Genomic DNA, 22,250 nt, shown 5'->3' on the forward strand with positions numbered 1-22,250 from the left:
CCACCGACCCACAACGTCCCGAGTTGAGGTCAGCAGCGCACCATCCCCACCATATACAGTGTTGACACTGCACTGCTTCCCCTTCCTGAGACGCCAGATGGTGTACCAGAATCTCCTCGAAGCCGTCCAAAAGTCGTTCTCCATGGCCTCCCCGAACTCCTCCCACGCCCGAGTTTTTGACTCCGCAACCACCAAAGCCGCATTCCGCTTGGCCTGCCGGTACCTATCAGCTGCCTCCAGGGTCCCACAGGACAAAAGGGACCGGTAGGACTCCTCCTTCAGCTTGACGGCATCCTTCACCGCCGGTGTCCACCAATGGGCTCGGGGATTGCCGCCACGACAGGCACCGACCACCTTACGCCCACAGCTCCGGTCAGCTGCCTCAACAATAGTGGCACGGAACATGGCCCATTCGGACTCAATGTCCCCCACCTCCCTCGGGATGTGGTCGAAGTTCTGCCGGAGTGTGGGAGTTGAAGCTACTTCTGACAGGGGGCTCTGCCAGATGTTCCCAGCAGACCCTCACAACACGTTTGGGCCTACCACGCCTGACCGGCATCCTCCCCCACCATCGAAGCCAACTCACCAAAAGGTGGTGATCAGTTGACAGCTCCGCCCCTCTCTTCACCCGAGTGTCCAAGACATGTGGCTGGAAGTCCGACGACACGACCACAAAGTTGATCATCGAACTGAGGCCTAGGGTGTTCTGGTGCCAAGTGCACATATGAACACCCCTATGCTTGAACATGGTGTTCGTTATGAACAATCCGTGACGAGCACAGAAGTCCAGTAACAAAACACCGCTCGGGTTCAGATCAGGGGGGCCATTCCTCCCAATCACGCCCTTCCAGGTCTCACTGTCATTGCCCACGTGAGAATTGCAGTCTCCCAGCAGAACGAGGGAGTCCCCAGAAGGTATGCCCTCTAGCACCCCCTCCAGGGACTCCAAAAAGGGTGGGTACTCCTAACTGCTGTTCGGTGCATACGCACAAACAGTTAGGACCCGTCCCACCACCCTAAGGCGAAGGGAGGCTACCCTCTCGTCCACCGGGGTAAACCCCAATGTACAGGCTCCAAGTCGGGGGGCAATAAGTATACCCACACCCGCTCGGCGCCTCTCACCGGGGGCAACTCCAGAGTGGTACAGAGTCCAGCCCCTCTCAAGGAGATTGGTTCCAGAGTCCAAGCTGTGCGTCAAGGTGAGTCTGACTATATCTAGCCGGAACCTCTCAACTTCGCGCACTAGCTCAGGCTCCTTCCCCTTCAGAGAGGTGACATTCCACATCCCAAGAGCCAGCTTCTGTAGCCGAGGATCGGACCGCCAAGGTCCCCGCCTTCGGCCACCACCCAACTCATACTGCACCCGACCTCCTTGGCCCCTCCCATAGGTGGTGAGCCCATGGGAAGGGGGACCCACGTTGCCTCTTCGGGCTGTGCCCGGCCGAGCCCCATGGGTGCAGGCTCGGCCACCAGGCGCTCGCCATCGAGCCCCACCTCTGTAGAGAGATATTCTACATAATTTTTGTTATTTACATTGTTTAATACAGTCATTCAGTTCAGAAATAAAAGCACTAAGGCATGATTTTGTAACTATAAAATGGACAGCGGCAGCTGTCAGGGATCAATCAGCCTGTGTTCAATAATGTTTGAATGTAAGTAGGTGTTTTCAAAAGTTTGTTTTATATATAAATATACCCGTTTGCTGTCTGTGTGTCCCTCTCTGTCTCTGCTAAGTGTTATTTATTAAATGTTAATATTCCTTTTCTGCTGTTGTATTTAAATTTGCTTATGTCTCCTTCTCTTCTTCTTCTTCTTCCTCAGAAGCACTTATAACATTTGTCTGAACTGTCCAGTTTTGTGCACACCATTCTGAGCAGTTGAAAATAGCTGTTTTGCAGATCCAGTTAAATCTCTGCATTTTAATTTGTTTTACATGTTGTCTCCTTATACAGTAATCCCTCCTCCATCGCGGGGGTTGCGTTCCAGAGCCACCCGCGAAATAAGAAAATCCGCGAAGTAGAAACCATATGTTTATATGGTTATTTTTAGATTGTCATGCTTGGGTCACAGATTTGCGCAGAAACACAGGAGGTTGTAGAGAGACGGGAACGTTATTCAAACACTGCAAACAAACATTTGTCTTTTTTTCAAAAGTTTAAACTGTGCTCCATGACAAGACAGAGATGACAGTTCCGTCTCGCAATTAAAAGAATGCAAACATATCTTCCTCTTCAAAGGAGTCAGGAGCAGATCATGTCACAGAGATAGAGAGAGACAAAAGCAAACAAATCAATAGGGCTGTTTGCCTTTTAAGTATGCGAAGCACCGAGGCACAAAGCTGTTGAAGGCGACAGCTCACACCCCCTCCGTCAGGAGCAGACAAAGAGAGAGAGAGAGTTTGTTTTTCAAGCAAAAATCAATACGTGCCCTTCGAGCTTTTAAGTATACGAAGCACCTTGCAGCATGTCCTTCAGGAAGCAGCTGCACACAGAAGGTAGCAACGTCCATATCGTCTAGGTGTGCAAACGGCCCCCCTGCTCACACCCCCCTACATCAGCGCAAGAGAGAGAGAGAGAGAGAAAGTAAGTTGGGTAGCTTCTCAGCCATCTGCCAATAGCGTCCCTTGTATGAAATCAACTGGGCAAACCAACTGAGGAAGCATGTACCAGAAATTAAAAGACCCATTGTCCGCAGAAACCCGCGAAGCAGCGAAAAATCCGCGATATATATTTAAATATGCTTACATATAAAATCCGCGATGGAGTGAAGCCGCAAAAGGCGAAGCGCGATATAGCGAGGGATCACTGTATACAGGTGATATTCTGAATATCACCCTTGCTAGAAACTGTTACATACTGTAGTTTTATGTGATATAAATGAAGTAAATCAAACTAGATTTTATTGAATTCACTTAACAAAACTTCTCTCTTTTTAGTAGTTCAGTCCTTTTAAAGCACATTTCCATATTACAAGATATTTATTGTAAAAAGGCACGGTGGTGCAGAGGTAGTGCTGCTGCCTTGCACTAAGTAGACCCAAGTTTGCATCCCAGGTCCTCTATGTGTGGTGTCTGCATGTTCTTCCCATTTCTGTGTGGGTTTCCTCCCAATATCCAAAGACATACAGGTTAGATGAATTGGCATCGTTAAATTGTCTGTAGTGTGTGTTTGGTGTTGTAGGTGTTTTCGCCCTGTCCAGAATTTGTTCCTATCTTGCATTCTATACTAGCGGGGATAGGCTGCAGCCCACCCTGTTAAGCAGTTTGAAACCTCAGATTTATTGTACATTTAATTTTGTGATATAAGCAAATTGCTATCTATGACAATGTTGAATACACACAATTTTCAAATTGTTACAAATCGACATCCATTATGATATTTTTAAGTTGCTATTTTGCAGCCTCCAGTTTTGTCTTTCTCTTTAAGTTAGAATGAGACTTTGAAACATTTTCTCCACTCTCATGCTCCCTTCACAAAGCGCGTCCTTTAAACATGGATACATACAATATTCCACACCATGCATGTCCTTATTCCTCTCAAAAATACTTTTCTCTATAAGCACATCATTAGTGAGAGTAATAGTAATGCCAAAAAGTGTAAATGACTTGCAGTGTGACACCATTTATAACCAATTTAATAATAATAATTCTTTCTTTGCATTTATATAGCGCTTTTCTCACTACTCAAAGCGCTCAGCAATTGCAGGTTAAGGGCCTTGCTCAAGGGTCCAACAGAGCAGAGTCTCTTTTGACATTTACGGGATTCGAACCATATCTGCTCAAGGGTGCATTGCAATAGTAGCATTTTCTCCCTCATGAAAACTCAACTTTTATATTAGGAATGTTATTTTTGTATATTGTTCATTTGGACTTAACATTTCTTAATATTTATATTTTTTTTATTTAGAATATCAATTGGTGTTAAGTTACTGCGGAAAATGGGATGGAAAGAAGGACAAGGCATAGGGCCCCGAGTAAAGCGGAAGCTTCAGAGGCAGAGAAATGGTAAGAGTTCAGATATATTTGATGTATTTGAGTTTTGTTGAATGTTGATGTAACAAAATTAATAAATGGGAGCATCTTGGTATCATGTTTTGATATATAAATTTGTACATTTTTATAAATAATTGAACAGTTCAATCTTTTTCATTCCTTGTTTTTTTTTTTTTTATTTTACAGTCAAAAATAAAATAGAATTTTGATCTTTCTATTTTTATTAGATATTAGAGGCATTCACATTTTCCTAAATGTCTTTATTGACTCTTTGGTAGTTTTGCTGCGGTTTCTACGTAGTTTAAACTATATTTGTGAAATCCTAGATTTTTTTTTTTTATTTTACCAGTGGTATGTAAGGAGTTAGCAGATGGCACTTAAAGGAATACAAACTTTTTTTTGAAATAGAGAGATTGCTAGACCAATGCAAATGTGTGTACAAGAGGAATGGAAAGACTGTGTCTTACGTTTTTAGTTTAACATGCAATGTTTGGCTTTTTTTTTTTTTTTTTTTTTTTTTAATAATAATTGATTGGATTATTTTCCTGTTGAACACTAGAAACAAATTGGGGTCTGTGGTCTAATTTTATTTCATAGTCCATCCCCTTTCAATTAAGTCTACTTTTTGGCACTGTTGTTGAATTTGCTTTTAGGAGAAGTGGTGCTTGGAAATGTGCTACTTTATCTATTATCACTATTTATTAAAACATATAGTTTAATTATAGGGAGTCTATTGTCTAGTAACATCTGACAATACCCCTTCTTAATTTAAAAGGAACCTTGATAATTAGCATTGTGCCATTAGGTAAAAGTTGCAATTAATTTGTTATAAAAATTAACTGCATATTAATAATACCTTATCATAATTCAAGTATATGAATATTTTTCTGTAATGCAGAAATTATCCGGTGATTAACTTCTAACGCAAAACTGTTTTAATGGTCATTTGCTATGCATATTAAATTATTCCAGTTGGTTTAATGAAGAATGACCACCAAATATTCCTTGCACCCCCACCCCTCAGGGTTACTATAATATTTGGGGAAAAAACAATACAGTAAGTATCATTTGAACTCCTCTGTTGCAAGACAACATATTAAAAGCACTTACAATTACCTGGAATGGAAGAGTCTTGAATTGAATTGAAAGTGTGTATGGATTAGGCTTTTAAATAGCAAAGGATATACAGGTATATTTAGAGGGTTTTTTCAGTGTATCTGATAGGATTATTTATTTGGATGTTTTAAATTGTACTTTGTCATAGAATTTATCATTTATTAATCTGTACAACATCCTCAAAATAAGACATCTCTGACTGTATGCAGCTGTGTTATGATATTTCTCTCTATTTACCCTTTACCTATTTTCTTCAGGGCTAAGTCTACTCATCAGGTTAGTTACTGGGTTAGTCTGCTGTTGCACCTTAAGAATAACACACACACACACACACACACATACACGCAGACCCTTACCACAACGGTGCCCTATGAATGACGCATACATGGCTGGTTAATCTCTAGCACTTTTAACCACAGAAGTGCCTTATGAATAATACATGCACAACTCTCGTAGCACTTCAAGAGACTTGCTTATTATCAGCACGAGCAACATACGATGTTTTAAATATATCTCAGACCTTAATATTACTTTGGTCTTTAGGAATATATTTAAACAAACACAGGCTTAATATCCTTGGTTTTAGGACAGTTATCAACCAAGAATGCCCTACTTTACGTACTGTTCCCTACTATTGGATGGAGCTCTCGCCCTCCGCTCCAATAAACCTTGCAGATCAGAGCGTATAGCAAAATTCTGACTGCTCCAGGTGCTCTTAGTATATACCTTATTACCACAATCACTTTAGATATGAAGACAAAGTATAGAAAGTTAAAAGCAGTGTGGTATTTATTGCATGAATTATAATACCAATTGGAACAAGGAGTAATAGAAAATAAAATTTATAATATAGTCTGGATGTATAGTGTTTTTAGAAAGCTTACGGAAAATAAAAGCTGTCAAAGATGAATGTGCCAGGGTGGCCTTAATTTAGCAATCCATATTCATGAAATGCTTTAGCTGATGATCATATGAAAATATAGTTGCATGTTGCTGGTGCCCTCTCCTGATGTCACTCTGTTCTCCTCTTGATGTTGCTCTCACCCTCTTCTGATGTCACTTTCAGATGAAGCATATTTATTATAAAATTCCACAGAAGTTTTGCAATACGTTATTGTTACATACACCTGATTGACTGGCTATTAATATGGTGGATGAATTTCCTCAAACTCCTTAATCTGTGTGAATATGTCCATTTCTCAAACAATACAATTTTTGATGTTTTCCTGCATCTTCACTTCCCAAGCTGTAGACCAATTTGGACCAATGTACAACAGATGTTACTGTGCTTTGATCACTAGTACAATTCAGGAAAACAGGATGCTTTTGATGTTGAAACTGCCCATGCAAGTGTCTTGTATTTAAATTCATCTTGTTTGGCTTGGGCAAAATTTAATGGAAATACAGACACAAAATTGCAGATTTTGCACACCAGAACAGCAGTACAACTTCTGTGGCAGTCTTTGGTGGTGTCACATCTGGATTACTACAACTCTCTACTTTGCTGGAGGATTCACATGTGCAATCAGTCCACTGCAGATGGTTCAAAATGCAGCAACCCACTTTGTATTCAACCAGCCAAGATGGGCATACAGTATGTCATTTTGCTCTTCAAGTTGCCACATTCCATCTCTGTAGCAGCACAGATTGAGTTGAAATCATTCATACTTGACTATAAAGTAGTTAATGGGTCAGCACCTGTGGATATGGAGACAATGATGAGGTCTTATGCTCTTTCTTGCCCTTCTTAGGTCTGACAGTGAACAAACATGTTTTGATGCCATCTCTGCATTGGTATCAAATCTCAGTCCAGACACTTTTCTGTGTAGCTCCTAGTTGGTGTCCACTTCCATGTGAACTAATGACTGCCTTAATGTGTTTGAAATGCCTACTGTTAATATCTGTCAAATTGTTTTGTTTTTTGTGTTTTTTTTGTTTTTTTTTTTTGCTCTGTGCATATCTGCCATATTAATTGATATATTTTTTGTTATGTTAGCTTTATAGTTCTCAATTTTTGCTCATCAAGTTTTGTAACCTGTCCTACTATACTTGCACAAAACATTCCCCAGACTGATGTTCCTCAATTATGTTGACCTCCTTTTTAAGTTGCTTTGGAGAAAAGCGTCTGCTAAGCAAATAAATTTAAATATAAAGTCTAACTAGCCTGAACCTTTTAAGCCCAAATGGATGGAAAAATTTAACATGGTCAATTACACAGATTATTGCCTAGTTTTACTAGTCTACTTAAGTTGAAGTAGTTGCTTTTACTTGAGTACATTTTCGACTAAGTAGTAAATGACATTGTATGTACTTAAATAAAAGTAAAATAGGTGTTGAAAAACTACTCTAGTAAAAGTGCTATTTAGTTACTTTAGAAAAAAGATCAATTAGTATCAATTAGCAAATATTCCCAAATCATATTGTGCATTGGAAAGTATAAACAAATATACATAGCAATAAGTTAGACCAATAGTGTATATAGTAGTTGGTGTGATATATTTTATATGGCAATTAAATAAAACAAAATTAGCCTGCATGTCCAAAAGAAAAAAAAAAAAAAAATCCTAAGAAATCTAAACATAGCAGCCTTATTCATTACAACTTGTAGTTGTTCTTGTACACTTCTATCAAAAAGGGCCCAACATCAGTTGCAATGCATGTTATAAACCCCTCCACTAAATGATATTTAAAATTGTGGAAACAGACCAAATGTTTTTTTTACACCTAGTTTATAATAATTAATCATTGAATTTAATAAGTTTGCTGTTTACACAACGTGGGCATGGATTTTTACATGCCGAGACTCGTCTATTCAAGTACTCAACTTCGAGTGCTGAGAACAAATGCCAGTGCCGGTGTGGTTCCCTATTTACCTGACAAGGTAAGAAGGCGGTATCGTGGCAGCAGAGCCGGCACTAAGCTAAAAATGAAGCGGCTTGCGAGAAAGTGGCGTTTTAAGCCTTCGGTGCCTTCTGTGATCATGGGAAATGTGAACTCAATATCAAATAAGATCGACGAACTGGCTGCACTGGTGAAAAATGTCAGAACCTACAGAGAATGCAGTTTGTTGTGCTTTTGCGAAACATGATGAACTACCACCATCCCAGATGCTAACGTTGAGCTACCCGGGTTTAGCACAGTTAGAGCGGACAGAGATGCAAGTACATGCGGGAAGCACAAAGGTGGAGGTCTAGCTCTCTATGTCAATACATAGTGGTGTAAATCTGGACATGTTAACGTCAAAGTCTCCACTTGCTGCAGGGACATCGAACTGTTTGTGTCCCTAATACTTGCCCAGAGAATTTGGACATGTCATTGTTGTTATTATTTACATCCCTCCTCGGGCGGACGTGGAGACAGTGAGTGACATCATCCATTCTGCTGTTGCTAAGTTACAAACGCAGCACCCTGAGGCGCTTGTGCTAATCGCTGGAGACTTTAACCATGTGACACTGGACAAAACATTACCTGCCTTCTCCCAGTATGTGGACTGTAACACCCAAGGAAATAAGACTATTGACTTACTGTATGCAAACGTTAAAGATGCATACAGCGCCACCCCGCTGCCTGCACTTGGGAAAGCAGATCATAACCTGGTTCTGCTTCAGCCTCACTACAAAGAAAGAGTGAGGGTCCTACCTACAACCACACGCTCATTCAGGAAGTGGTCCCCTGAGGCAGAGAAGGCTCTGAGAGAATGCTTTGGAACTACAAACTGGGATATCCTGCAGGGATCACATAGTGAGAACATTGAGGAGGTTGTTGACTGCACTACTGACTACATCAGCTTCTGTTTGGACATTGTAGTTTCAGTAAGAACTGTACGCTGCTATGCTAACAACAAGCCATGGATTACAAGTGACATCAAGGGCCTTTTGAACCAGAAGAAAAGGGCTTTTAAAGGCGGTGATCAGCATGAGCTCAAGCGCGTGCAGAAGGAACTTACAGTCCAGCTCATGGGATGAAGATCATCACTGGCTGCAGCTCGAAGTGGGGTGCCACCATCGAGAGAGACGCAAAGAGAGCAAACCAAATGAACGACTTCTTTAACAGGTTTGACCACCCTAACCCACTCTCACTCTCACCTCAGAGTATTGCACCCTTCACCCATCCTTCTGCTGATACCAGCATTGGGGAGACATCCCCTCCCACAATTACAACAGCGCAGGTGAGCAGAGAGCTGAGGAGACTTCGTGCCAGCAAAGCAGCGGTTCCAGATGGTGTATCGCCACGACTGCTGAAGGTCTGTGCATCGGAGCTGGGGGGGTCCTGTACAGCGCATCTTCAACCTGAGCCTGGAACAGGGGAGAGTCCAGAGGCTTTGGAAAACATCTTGCATCACCCCAGTCCCAAAGGTATCATGTCCTAGTGAGCTGAATGACTTCCGGCCTGTTGCTCTGATGTCACATTTGATGAAGACCATGTTGAGGCTGCTGCTTCACCACCTGAGGCCACAGGTTCAACACGCCCTCGACCCTCTGCAGTTTGCATATCAGAAGAAGGTGGGAGCAGAGGATGCCATCATCTATATGCTACACCGATCCCTCTCCCACTTGGACAGAGGCAGTGGTGCTGTAACAATTGTTTCTAGACTTCTCTAGCGCCTTCAACACAATCCAACCTCTGCTCCTTAGGGACAAGCTGACAGAGATGGGAGTAGATTCATTCCTGGTGGCATGGATCGTGGACTATCTTACAAACAGACCTCAGTATGTGTGTCTCGGGAACTGCACGTCTGACATTGTGGTCAGCAACACAGGAGCGCCACAGGGAACTGTACTTTCTCCGGTCCTGTTCAGCCTATATACATCGGATTTCCAACACAACTCTGAGTCCTGCCACGTGCAAAAGTTCGCTGATGACACTGCTATCGTGGGCTGCATCAGGAGTGGGCAGGAGGAGGAGTATAGGACCTAATCAAGGACTTTGTTAAATGGTGCGACTCAAACCACCTACACCTGAACACCAGCAAAACCAAGGAGCTGATGGTGGATTTTAGGAGGCCCAGACCCCTCATGGACCCCGTGATCATCAGAGATGACTGTGTGCAGAGAGTGCAGATCTATAAATACCTGGGAGTGCAGCTGGATGATAAATTAGACTGGACTGCCAATACTGATGCTCTGTGTAAGAAAGGACAGAGCCGGTTATACTTCCTTAGAAGGCTGGCGTCCTTCAACATCTGCAATAAGATGCTGCAGATGTTCTATCAGACAGTTGTGGCGAGCGCCCTCTTCTACGCAGTGGTGTGCTGGGGAGGCAGCATTAAGAAGGACGCCTCACGCCTGGACAAACGGGTGAGGAAGGCAGGCTCTATTGTTGGCATGGAGCTGGAGAGCTTGACATCTGTGGCAGAGCGACGGGCGCTCAGCAGGCTCCTATCAATTATGTAGAATCCATTGCATCCACTAAACAGTGTCATCTCCAGACAGAAGAGCAGCTTCAGCGACAGACTGCTGTCGCTGTCCTGCTCCACTGACAGACTGAGAAGATCATATCCTCCCCCAAACTGTGCGACTCTTCAATGATTGTCTGTTTTTACCTGCATTTTTATTACTCTTTAATATTGTTTTTTGAATCAGTATGCTGCTGCTGGAGTATGTGAATTTTCCCTTGGGATTAATAAAGTATCTCTCTCTATCTAATTCCTTTTAATTTTAGAAGAAGGATCTATAAACCATTACACCAAGGAGGCAGAGCTTTCAATAGGTTCAAGACAGCAGGAGTTAATATAGCTGTGTACTTGAAGATATTTATAAAATTCCTTATATGAAATGTTCATAGAACTACTTATTTTTATTTTGACAAGATTTCTAAAATAACACTGCTGAAGAAACTGAAGTTAATAAAAAGGAAGGTAAATTACATACAAGGTGAACAAGCCATAGCACATCTACCAAATCCAGATGTCCATTTATGTACTGCTGTATTTGAACCCAATGTTTAGAATTGTCAGGAGACCACCATTGCCTCAGCTGATTTTGTGTTGTAGGTCTATGGTAGTCATACGTATTTGGGATTGCCATGCCCCCCATGGCACTTGAGTCATGTCAGAGTAGATCTATTTATTCTGGGCTTACTGCCTTTCCAGTTCCAAAATTTAAATATATCTTTTGCAGGGTTTCTATAACTTTGCTAGGAAGCAAAAACAGCACTGGTGTGAAAATGATATAAGACCTTTGGAAGTACGATCATTTTTGTTGCTAAAATTCTATTTACCCATGATAGTGACAGTGAGTTAAGATGCTTAAACTCTTTATTAATGTTATTTGATAATTCAGCAAATTAATATTTATTAGTTCCTTTTGAAGAATTTGCTAATGATCTACCCAAATATGATAATGAAGAATTTTCCCAATTGTAATTAAATGTGGCTTTCATTGTTGACAGCAAAGGGGCAGAGATAGTTACACTAAGGGCCAGGCATTTTGTGTCATTAATTTTATAATAAGAACAAGCTGTAAACATGGTTATAACATTTTGAAATGGTTCCAAGGAGTTAAAAGGATCTGTTAATGCAATTAGAGCATCATCTGCATATAGTCCAATTTTATGTACTACAGGTCCAATGTGAATGCCCTGAATTCCCCAATATATGTATATGATGTTAATGAAATGTCTTGTGCTGTCTGGTGTTTGTTTCCCAGATATAAAACCAATTTGATCAATATTAATTATAGAGGGCAATAATTTTAGTATATATTTTCACTTCAGAATTTAGCAAAGAAATAGTCTGAGATGATGTATGTTTGATCGGTTTGGGGACAATAACCACAATTGCCTCAAGCATTTCTTTAGGAAACTGCATTTGATATGGCTTCATTAAAAGTATCACAAAGGTGAGGTATAAGCTGGGCTGCGTGTTTCTTCTAATACTCATTAGTAAAACCATCACCTCCTGTAACTTGTAAGTTTCATTAGCTATTTTATTGATACCACTGGGAGTGCTACTTCAGAAAGAAATTCCTTAATAAATAAAGGATTAGGTTGTGGGATTTGGGAATCCTGATTTAAATGATTTAGTATCATAAGATCTAAATTTGTCTGCGATAGCTTGGGGGTTCACAATCTTGTTTCCGTCTTTCCCAATAATTTAAAGGAATTTTAAATTTAGCCATATGTGATTTAACCTTATTAGCCAACATTTTATTTGGTCCACTTTGTGCATATTTAAGTCTAAGCTTCTTCATAGCTAATTCATTTTTATTGAGTTTGAGAATACTGAATAAGAACCCCTCTCATATATGCTTTGTGTGCACACCATAATGTGGTACTGCTCGAAACTGAACCATCATTCATATGAAGGAATTCTTTATAAGAGACTGTTCAATCTGTGAAGAAGTCATAGGATAATTAAGTAAATAATTATTAAGCCTCTAAGGCCTATTATTAGATAAACTAGAGGTCTGCTCAAACTGTAACAGAATGGGAGAATGATCAGACCAGGTTATTGTGCCAATAATAGATGATTTCACTTTCTGTAAGGTCCATTTATCAACCAAGAACATATCGATTGTATAAATATGTAATTTTCTCTCTGTTATATTAAAGTTTTCCACCGTGCCTGCGTTACTCAGCCTTGACCACTTTCCTCCACACCACTTGCCCAATCATTACTCCTACTGCACACATCCTCTCTGTACCATTTTTTGTGACACTCTCTCAGTGCTAATTCACCATTCAATGCGGTCGGTTATTATGACAAGGCAGAAAAGCAAATTATCTATCCAAAAACATCGAGTTTTAGATTGTGATAGAAAGAGTGGAAATAGCTGATAAAGAATGTTGGGGGGGGGGAACACAAAATTAACAAAAAAATATTTTTTTACTGTTTTATTATTCCATTTGTATTTAAAAGACAGTTGTAGTGAAATAATAATCAAATAAATTATTTTCTCTCTATAATATCTAAGCACAAAAAACAATTCCTCCCATGCCCTGCACACTTGTATATACCATCTCTTTAAATACAGTCTGTTTCTGTAACGGAGAAGCACTTTGACGCCCTTTGAGTAGCTCATCTCTGGGATGGGGGGTTGGCTTGGCAAATGAAATGAGCAGGGGTCAGGGCCACCTAGTTTTTTTAAGTAATACTTTGTAAAAATACCATTTTTGCTTTGACCATTATAGTAGGTCTATTTGAATAGGTGTGCATTCATGTGACACACTTGGATATTGAAATGTTATAATTTTTACAAAAAAAAAAAAAAAAAAAAAAAAAGTTCAAGCTCAGGTTAACGCCTAGTCCTCAAACACAGAAAAACTAACTTTCTAACCCATTCTTTGCTTCAAATAAGTCAGAACTTCAAGCTGCTGTTGAGTGGAAAGGTTGAAAGTATTCTTAATTACTGCATTCTGGCAGAGGACAAATGGTTTTGCTTCAAAATACTCTGATACTGATGCAGTTTTAGAGCTATTGTGTTTTCTTTATATCTTCACCAAAAATCTTATTTCCACTGAAGAGAAAGCAACTCCATATTATGATGTTGCTGCCTCCTTTCCTGTCGGTAGGCATGTTGATTTGGTTGATAAGTTATGCTGGCTTTGTTTTACCTATATCTCGGGCCAAGAGGGACCATGGAATGTCTTTTTTTTATGAAATGTATTAGTTTGGCTAATTTGGATATTGTTTTGATATGTGGCATCTGCTTCTACAGCCTAATCAGAATTTCAAACTTGAGCGGAGTATGCATATTGGATCAATATGTGTATTACTCCACTTGTAGTAGTATCTGTATACCTGAAACTAGGGGTTCTCCAATTAGCTCATGCTGTAAGGAGACTGCTTCTGAATCAGATATTTCAGTTTCACGGCTAAGCAACGGAAAGCTCACCACAGTACAAATATAAAGGCTAAGATACTTTGTTACGAAATTCCTGCAGCTTCAGTAATTCTGCCATTGAGTAATTTGTAGCCTTCCTGATGAACTTTCTCATTGCCCTGTCCTTGAATAGTGTTCTGTAAATGTTGCTGTCTTTCATCCACCTCTTAAGTGGTCTTCTTAGTTCCAGGTGTATTTGATTTGGATTTTTTCTCATATTCAAAAATAAATTAAAATACCTTTTTAATTAAATTCCTTTTCTAATTTATCTTCAGCAATAAAATGTCATAGGTTTATTAATGGCTGTTTGCACACCAATAATATCTCTGCAATTTTCAACAAAGAAACCTTCAGGAGAATCCTACACTATTTTATGTAGATATCAAAATCCCTTCAATGGACATATGGCATATTTAGTATGTATTTTATTGTGTTGGGTGTTAGGGGTCTCTGCTTTACCACCTACCCAGCGATGCTAAATTAATGTGGTATGTGTAAGAGATTTCTGTCTCACCATTCTTTGGGATGCCCTAATTATGATGAGATCTAGACAATTTATGAGCAAAGTTCATAAATTATTGAAAATTGACATGAAATAATTTTCACTTTCTATGTTTGTTATATTGTGATTAAAAAAACCCAAACCTACTTGCTACAATAAACCAAATGCAATTTATTCATAATGTAAGGACTTTATGTATGTGTGTATGTATGATAATGGAAGTGATGGTCTGTGACATGCTTTGCATATTTGTAGTTAGAAATCTACAAAGGGAGAAAATGATTAACATATCTTTTAAACGTAACTTTTTAGTTTTTTATTCCTAAGCTTTCAACAACCTACCAGGTGTCCTCATCAGAAGAAAATGATTAGACATAGAGGAATCAAAGGCAGTATATAGCAGATGAACGATTAGAGTGGAGGGGGAGATTATAAGGTGGGATTTGGAAGATGTTGATCACAGTCCCTTTTTTAATATTATTATTATTATTTATTCTTTTTAAGCCTGCATATGCTGGGTTCAAGTCCATGTGTCTGTTAATGGCATTTTCATTAGAGAGCCACGATTCCGCCAGGTCTCTGGCACTCTTAATATTGGCCCTGAATTTTACTTTCAGTGTCCCACTTAAACGTGTGTCCAGTGGAACTTGGATGTGTGTAAATTGGAGACGACTGTGGGTCTTTTCCTTCTGATGGCATTGCGATGTTCCCATATAAGTGTTACTAGCCTTTCAGATGTTTGCCCCACATATACCGCTGGGCCTTCACTGCATGGAATGCTGTAAAGTGTGTTTCTTGTCTCTGTGCTTTCTGACATGCCACAATCAGACATGATGTAACCCCAAGATGCCTGCGATGTAAACCTCCAACCAACACTGCGAAGGTGGCATTCATCATTTGGAAATTCTCAAGGTGCATATAAGACTTTGTTTAAAAGGATTAACACCCATTGTAACACAATAGACATAAAAAAATGAAAGACGTTATCTTTTCGTCTGTTCATATCAAACGGCTACCCCAACACGTTTATTAACCTCCTTAACGTTGCATTTTTTTCCAAAAAAAAACATGTAAAAAGTGTTGCGTTGTTGTTTTGAAAAATTACATAATTATTAAATCTCAAAAGTATAATAATGATACATATAATAGTAATGATAAATAAAAATAATTTGAAATTAACAATAATAACAAAAATAATAACTAATAGTTATACTACAAATGATGCCAAAACAGTATATAATCTCAAAAGTAGTCCTTTGTTTGCTAAATCTTAAAGCACGGTGAAAGACACAATCTACCGTCACAGTCAGAGAATAATAGCATGTTTCTTTTCTGATTTTCTTCCCAGATTTATCAGTTATTGAACAGCACACTGCACAGGTACGGGTTGGATTCTTTTTTTTTTTTTTTTTTCTCTGTTTGTGGTATATGATCAATAAAATGTTTACCAGTAAGACACTCTGGATTGATCCACGATGTGCTGGGTCGACCACATCTCTTTAGTGGTAGTGTGGATGGTCAATGTGCGGCAATGATTCGTTCTATAAGCTGACATGTAAAGTTTCCATATGATACAGTTTCGCTAGCTTTTTGTTTGTATATAAAAAATGCATTTCAAATGCACTGTTCCACCAATTGACTAAATATCTTTTTATGATATTTATTTTGTTGCCTCTGCATAATTGGATAGAAAGTCCATTCTTGATCCGCATGATCTACGCCGTCCATCGTGTTATTGTAGTCAGCCACAGCACATGGCTTTGTAACCTGCTTGTTACCTTTTGCCTGTACAGTGACTGTAGCTGCATTATCTACAGTGCAAAGAAGACAAACGTCTTTCTTGTCCTTCCATTTCAGCACAAGCACTTTACCCTTTGGCAGAGCTAAATTACGGCAAGGTGCACTGGTAGCTTGGCAAAAGTCTTCAGGTATACCACGACTGTTGGGACACACTTTTCCGTATGCATCAGTTTTTCTTTACAGCAAGATGTCAAATAGCTCTGGCAAAGTATAAAAATTGTCCATGGTTACACAGTAACCTTGATCCAGCAGAGCGTCTATCAAAGTCGTCACCAATGATGTCGTAATGTCGTGCAAATTATATTTCAGATCAAACATTGTCCCTTTTCCTGTGTACATAACCAAATTCCAGATGTATCCCATTTTTAGATTCACAAAGCTGGTAAAACTTTATGCCAAATCTTGCTCTTTTTGATGTGATGTACTGTATCCATGACAGTCTGCCCTTATAAGCTGTGAGACATTCATCGATGCCGACATTACAGTCCGGAATGTAAACGCTCTGAAATTTTGCTACAATAGCCTGGTATATCTCCCGAATTTTCTTCAGTTTGAGTGCTCGATGGATATTGTCATCAAAGTGTTCATTATTGGTAAAGTGTAGATAATTCATAATTAGTGAAAACCTACACTCTGACATCATTTTACAAAAAAAAATATATACAGGTACTTGTCGACTTACGACCGCGATTGGTTCCGACTGACTGGTTGTAAGTCGATCTGGACGTAAGTCGGCCTATGTTAATTTAAGGTAAGAATATTAGACTGGGTAATAATATTGTAATCATCTTAAAGTAATATTTTATCAACATTTTCTTACTTTCTAAGACAAACACAGCATACTACAGTACAATTTGTTTAATATGTGGAAAACGTACAAAACAAGAAATACTGTACTGTACATTTAATTCCTGGCACCACTGGTGCTTGGCTGCGGGTTGTCGATATCGCCTTCATCAGATCAGGCGAGGCTGCGGACGGGGTGATGGGAGGAGTTGCTCTTTTCATAAACATAGTGAGCTTCGTCTGAATTGTTTGTTTTTTTTTCTCTTCATAAATTTCGCAATAAGGACGAAATGTGTTGCGTGCCATCCGTTCAATCCTCGCAAATCGTTCAATATTTGGGTCCATTTTTTCAAAATGAGCGAGGAGTTTATTCAGTAGATAAATCTTCTGACAATCCCTTTGTGGTGAACATTCTTTGTGGCACCTCCTCCTCTTCGTCTTACTCCAATTCTCTTGTTTCTTCTTCCGCCACTCTTTCTTCTTCCAATTCTATCAGCTCTTCATTCATAAGTTCACCTGATTCCCGGTCTAGCAACTCCTCGACATCTTCCATTTCACATTCCAATGAAAGGTCTTTTGACAGTTTCACTATTTCTTCACGAATCTCATCAAGTTCTTGTTTACTGTTAAATCCAGCAAAAGTATTTACATAACGCTTAACACACTTCTTCCATACGCCATTCATACACTGTGAGTCGACATTTCTTGCGGGGAGGGCTTCTGTTTTCTCTGATCTGAGTTCACCTCTGTTATAGCGCGTCTTTATTTGAAAAGAGCAGTGTCAGATCGGGGCGAGCGTGAACGCTAACTTTGACAAGCACTATAAATTTACAATGGTTGTTACAGACGTAAATCAAATGTATGTTTTTATTGTATAATATTAACAATAACAGCAGCTCTCTACTCAAAGCGGTAAACTCGAGAAGCTGCTAGCATCGAACCCAGAAGCTCTTGATTGGGAGTCAGCAGTTGTGTGTGGGAACTGTTAACATTTGAATGTGATGATTGTATATAAAACTTGTGCACGAACGAGACTGGGATAACTGTGGATGTGGATGTGAGTGGTGTGTGTGACTGAGAATGACTGGTGTGAAGCCTGAAGTCCAAATATCAAATAAACACTTCCACAAGTACAAGTATAACAGAACAAGTGCGCTTTTATTCAAGAAGAAAAAAGAAAGCAGGTTGCGGTAAGCAGTTGATGCGACTGCTTGCGTAGTGCAATCCTAAGAACTGCCCAATCAAGAGCTTCTGGGTTTGATGCTGGCAGCTTCTCAAGTTTGCCGTTTTGAGTAGAAAGCTGCTATTAGTGTTAATATTATAGGGTTATATGTTAGGGTTATATTATTATCGAAAATTGCCAAAACAACAAGACACAAACACACGTGGGGCAACACTGCTGCGTATATTTTTACTGCTGGGTAGCGAGACTTGAGAGTGCGGGAAACTGGCGCTGCCAACAGCTGGCAGGGGAAACAGTCAAACGCGTCGTAAAGTCGAACAGTCGTAACTTGCATAGGTCGTATGTCGACGAGTACCTGTATATATATGTACAGTCTTATGAAAAAGTTTGGGAACCCCTCTCAGCCTGAATAATAATTTACTTTCAACAAAAAAAGATAACCGTGGTATGTCTCATTTTCTAGGAACATCTGAGTACTGGGGTGTTTTCCTAACAAATATTTTTAGTGAAGCAGTATTTAGTTGTATGAAATTAAATCAAATGTGAAAAACTGGCTGTGCGAAAATTTGGGTACCCTTGTAATTCTGCTGATTTGAATGCATGTAACTGCTCAATACTGATTCCAAATTGGTTGGATTAGCTCGTTAAGCCTTGAACTTCATAGACAGGTGTTCAGTCATGAGAAAAGGTGTTTAAGGTGGTCAATTGCAAGTTGTGCTTCCCTTTGACTCTCCTCTGAAGAATGACCGCATGGGATCCTGAAAGCAACTCTCAAAAGATCTGAAAACAAAGATTGTTCAGTATCATGGTTTAGGAGAAGGCTACAAAAAGCAATCTGAGGTTTAAACTGTCAGTTTCACCTGTAAGGAATGTAATCAGGAAATGGAAGGCCACAGGCACATTTGCTGTTAAACCCAGATGTGGCAGGCCAAGAAAAATACAGGAGCGGCATATGCTCAGGATTGTGAGAATGGTTACAGACAACCCACAGATCACCTCCAAAGACCTGCAAGAACATCTTGCTGCAGATGGTATATCTGTACATCGTTCTACAATTCAGCGCAATTTGCACAAAGAACATCTGTATGACAGGGTGATGCCACAAACAGTCGATTGTTGTATGCAAATACTCATTTAGACAAGCCAGATTAATTTTGGAACAAAGTGCTTTGGACTGATGAGACAAAAATTGAGTTATTTGGTCATAACGAAAAAGCGCTTTGCATGGCGGAAGAAGAACCCCGCATTCCAAGAAAAACACCTGCTACTTACTGTCAAATGTGGTGGAGGTTCCATCATGCTGTGGGGCTGTGGGGCTAGTTCAGAGACTTGGGGCCCTTGTTAAAGTCAGGGGTCTGATGAATTCAACCCAATATCAACAAATTCTTTAGGATAATGTTCAAGCATCAGTCACAAAGTTGAAGTTATGCAGGGGTTGGATATTCCAGCAAGACAATGGCCCAAAACACAGTTCAAAATCTACAAAGGCATTTATGCAGAAGGAGAAGTACAATGTTCTGGAATGGCCATCACAGTCCCCTGATTTGAATATCATCGAAAATCTATGGGATGATTTGAAGCAGGCTGTCCATGCTAGGCAGCCATCAAATTTAACAGAACTGGAGAGATTTTGTATGGAAAAATGGTCAAAAATACTCACGTCAAGAATCCAGACACTCGTCAAAGGCTATAGGAGGTGTCTAGAGGCTGTTCTATTTACAAAAGGAGGCTCAACTAAGTATTGATGTAATATCTCTGTAGGGGTGCCCAAATTTACGCTCCTGTCTAATTTTTGTTATGATGCATATTGCATATTTTCTATTAATCCAATAAATTTAGTTTCACTGCTGAAATAGTACCATTTCCATAAGGCATGTCATATATTAAAAAGAAGTTGCTTCTTTGAAAGCTCAGCCAATGATAAACAAAAATCCAAAGAATTAAGAGGGTTCCCAATTTTTTTCATTTGATAATATATATATACACATACACACATACAGTTAGATCCATAAATATTTGGACAGAGACAACTTTTTTCTAATTTTGGTTCTGTACATTACCACAATGAATTTTAAATGAAACAACTCAGATGCAGTTGAAGTGCAGACTTTCAGCTTTAATTCAGTGGGGTGAACAAAACGATTGCATAAAAATGTGAGGCAACTAAAGCATTTTTTTAACACAATCCCTTCATTTCAGGGGCTCAAAAGTAATTGGACAATTGACTCAAAGGCTATTTCATGGGCAGGTGGGGGCAAGTCCGTCATTATGTCCTTATCAATTAAGCAGATAAAAGGCCTGGAGTTGATTTGAAGTGTGGTGCTTGCATGTGGAAGATTTTGTTTTCGCAGCTTAAGGATGGCTTCTTTCACCTGCATGGAGAGGTCCTTTGACCGCATGTTGTCTGTTCACAGCAACAACAGAAACAAGGAAATATCAGAATGTTACAAATGGGCTTTCATCAAGGAAAAACTAATAAGTTGCAACCTGCAGGTGTTCTGCAGCAATTAAAGTAAATTAAGCCTTGCAGATTTTACAAGTTTAAGCAAACAACTTCCATGTGTCCCAACATGAAGAAAAAAAAATCCTCCTGTCTATCACACTACTTGGTAGCTTATTCCAAGTGTCTATGGCTCTCTGTGTGAAGATAAACTCCCTAACGTTTGTGTGAAATCTACCCTTGGCAAGTTTCCAATTGTGAACCTGTGTTCTTGATAAACTAATTTTTAAAGTAACTGTCTCAATTGTCACACACGTGCGACTAGGAAGATGTTGTATGGACCAAGTAAAGGTAATTCCATGCCAGTCCAGTGGGTGGCGGGGTGCACTAAACTTTCTCCTGTTATCTCTGCAGACCAGCCGCCGGAAAACCTGTCTGATTTAGAACAGAAGACATCACTTCCGGTTCCAACACCCAGAAAAATATCGCTTCCGGTTCCGGCGCCTAGAAAATTATCACTTCCGGCATCTACTTTGAATAATGAAGAACATCACTTCCGGTTCCCTTATATCACTTCATGTCCTATCCCTTAAAACCACCATTTTGACAAACCATCATCAGTTCTGTTTTGGACTCGGTATAGAGAGCATCTCTATATTTAAAAGACTCTTTTGCAGCTAGGAATAATATACGGGTGGCTGCCCCAAACCTTTTTAAGTGTGTTGAGTCAAGTCATTTTACACAATCCACTGTACTAATTCCCTTCATAATTTTAAACACTTCAGTCATGTCTCTTCTTAATCTTCTTTTACTTAAACTGAAAAAACTCGGCTCTTTTAATCTTTCCTCATAATTCATACCTTGCAGCCCTGGAATTGCCTAGTCGCTCTTTTCTGGACTTTTTGTAGCCTAGAGACCGAAACTATACAGTACACCAGATGAGGCCACGCCAGTGTGTTATATAGCACGAGCATAACCTCCTTGGACATGTACTCTACACATCATGCTATATATCCTAACATTCTGTTAGCCTTCTTAATGGTTTGTGAACACTGTCTGGATGTTGATTGTTGACTCTACTACGACTCTGAAATCTTTCTTATAAGGTGTTCTGATTTTCCGACCTCCCATTGTGTATTCAAATCTGACATTTTTACTTCCTATGTGTAATACTTTACATTTACTGATATTTCATCTGCCACAACAGACTACACCCTCTTTAGTACTACTTCGGCAATGTTCCTGTGATAACAGCAGGTAACAAATGAAATGAGACTGAGCATTTATTTCACCTTTTGAAGTGCAAACTTTTAAATATTTATTTATTGTATTTATTTTTATTTTTTGCCAATTTCTCTAAACGAAAGTATCTGTTGTCCTACACAATCCAAAGGCAACTGGAAACTGGAAAAATCTCTCAAAGATAGAGCTCTGGCAGAACCAAAGTCACAACCCACTCAAAAGACAATCTTGTGAGGGTCACCAGCATGTGTGGTAAGCACCTCATAGCACAACAGCATCAAGCACAGCTTAACAGTGGTTGAAAATAGCAAGTTTCAGTTAATACTGTCAAGGGGAGACTTTGTTCTACAGGTTTGACAGGGAAAGTA

The 22,250-nt window shown here is 39.6% G+C and overlaps 1 protein-coding gene across 2 annotated transcripts in view; it reads left to right on the forward strand.

The window, feature by feature from the left end:
• The window catches only part of gpatch1 (G patch domain containing 1), a 206,805-nt gene that overhangs the window by 67,487 nt on the left and 117,068 nt on the right, over positions 1 to 22,250 (forward strand). For both annotated transcript variants that reach the window (XM_028810057.2, XM_028810059.2), the window contains exon 5: positions 3,906 to 4,003. In XM_028810057.2, the coding sequence (XP_028665890.2) occupies positions 3,906 to 4,003 (98 nt within the window). The remainder of the gene's footprint in view (positions 1 to 3,905; positions 4,004 to 22,250) is intronic.

Source organism: Erpetoichthys calabaricus, chromosome 9, assembly GCF_900747795.2.
Source record: "Erpetoichthys calabaricus chromosome 9, fErpCal1.3, whole genome shotgun sequence".
Lineage (NCBI taxonomy): Eukaryota > Metazoa > Chordata > Cladistia > Polypteriformes > Polypteridae > Erpetoichthys > Erpetoichthys calabaricus.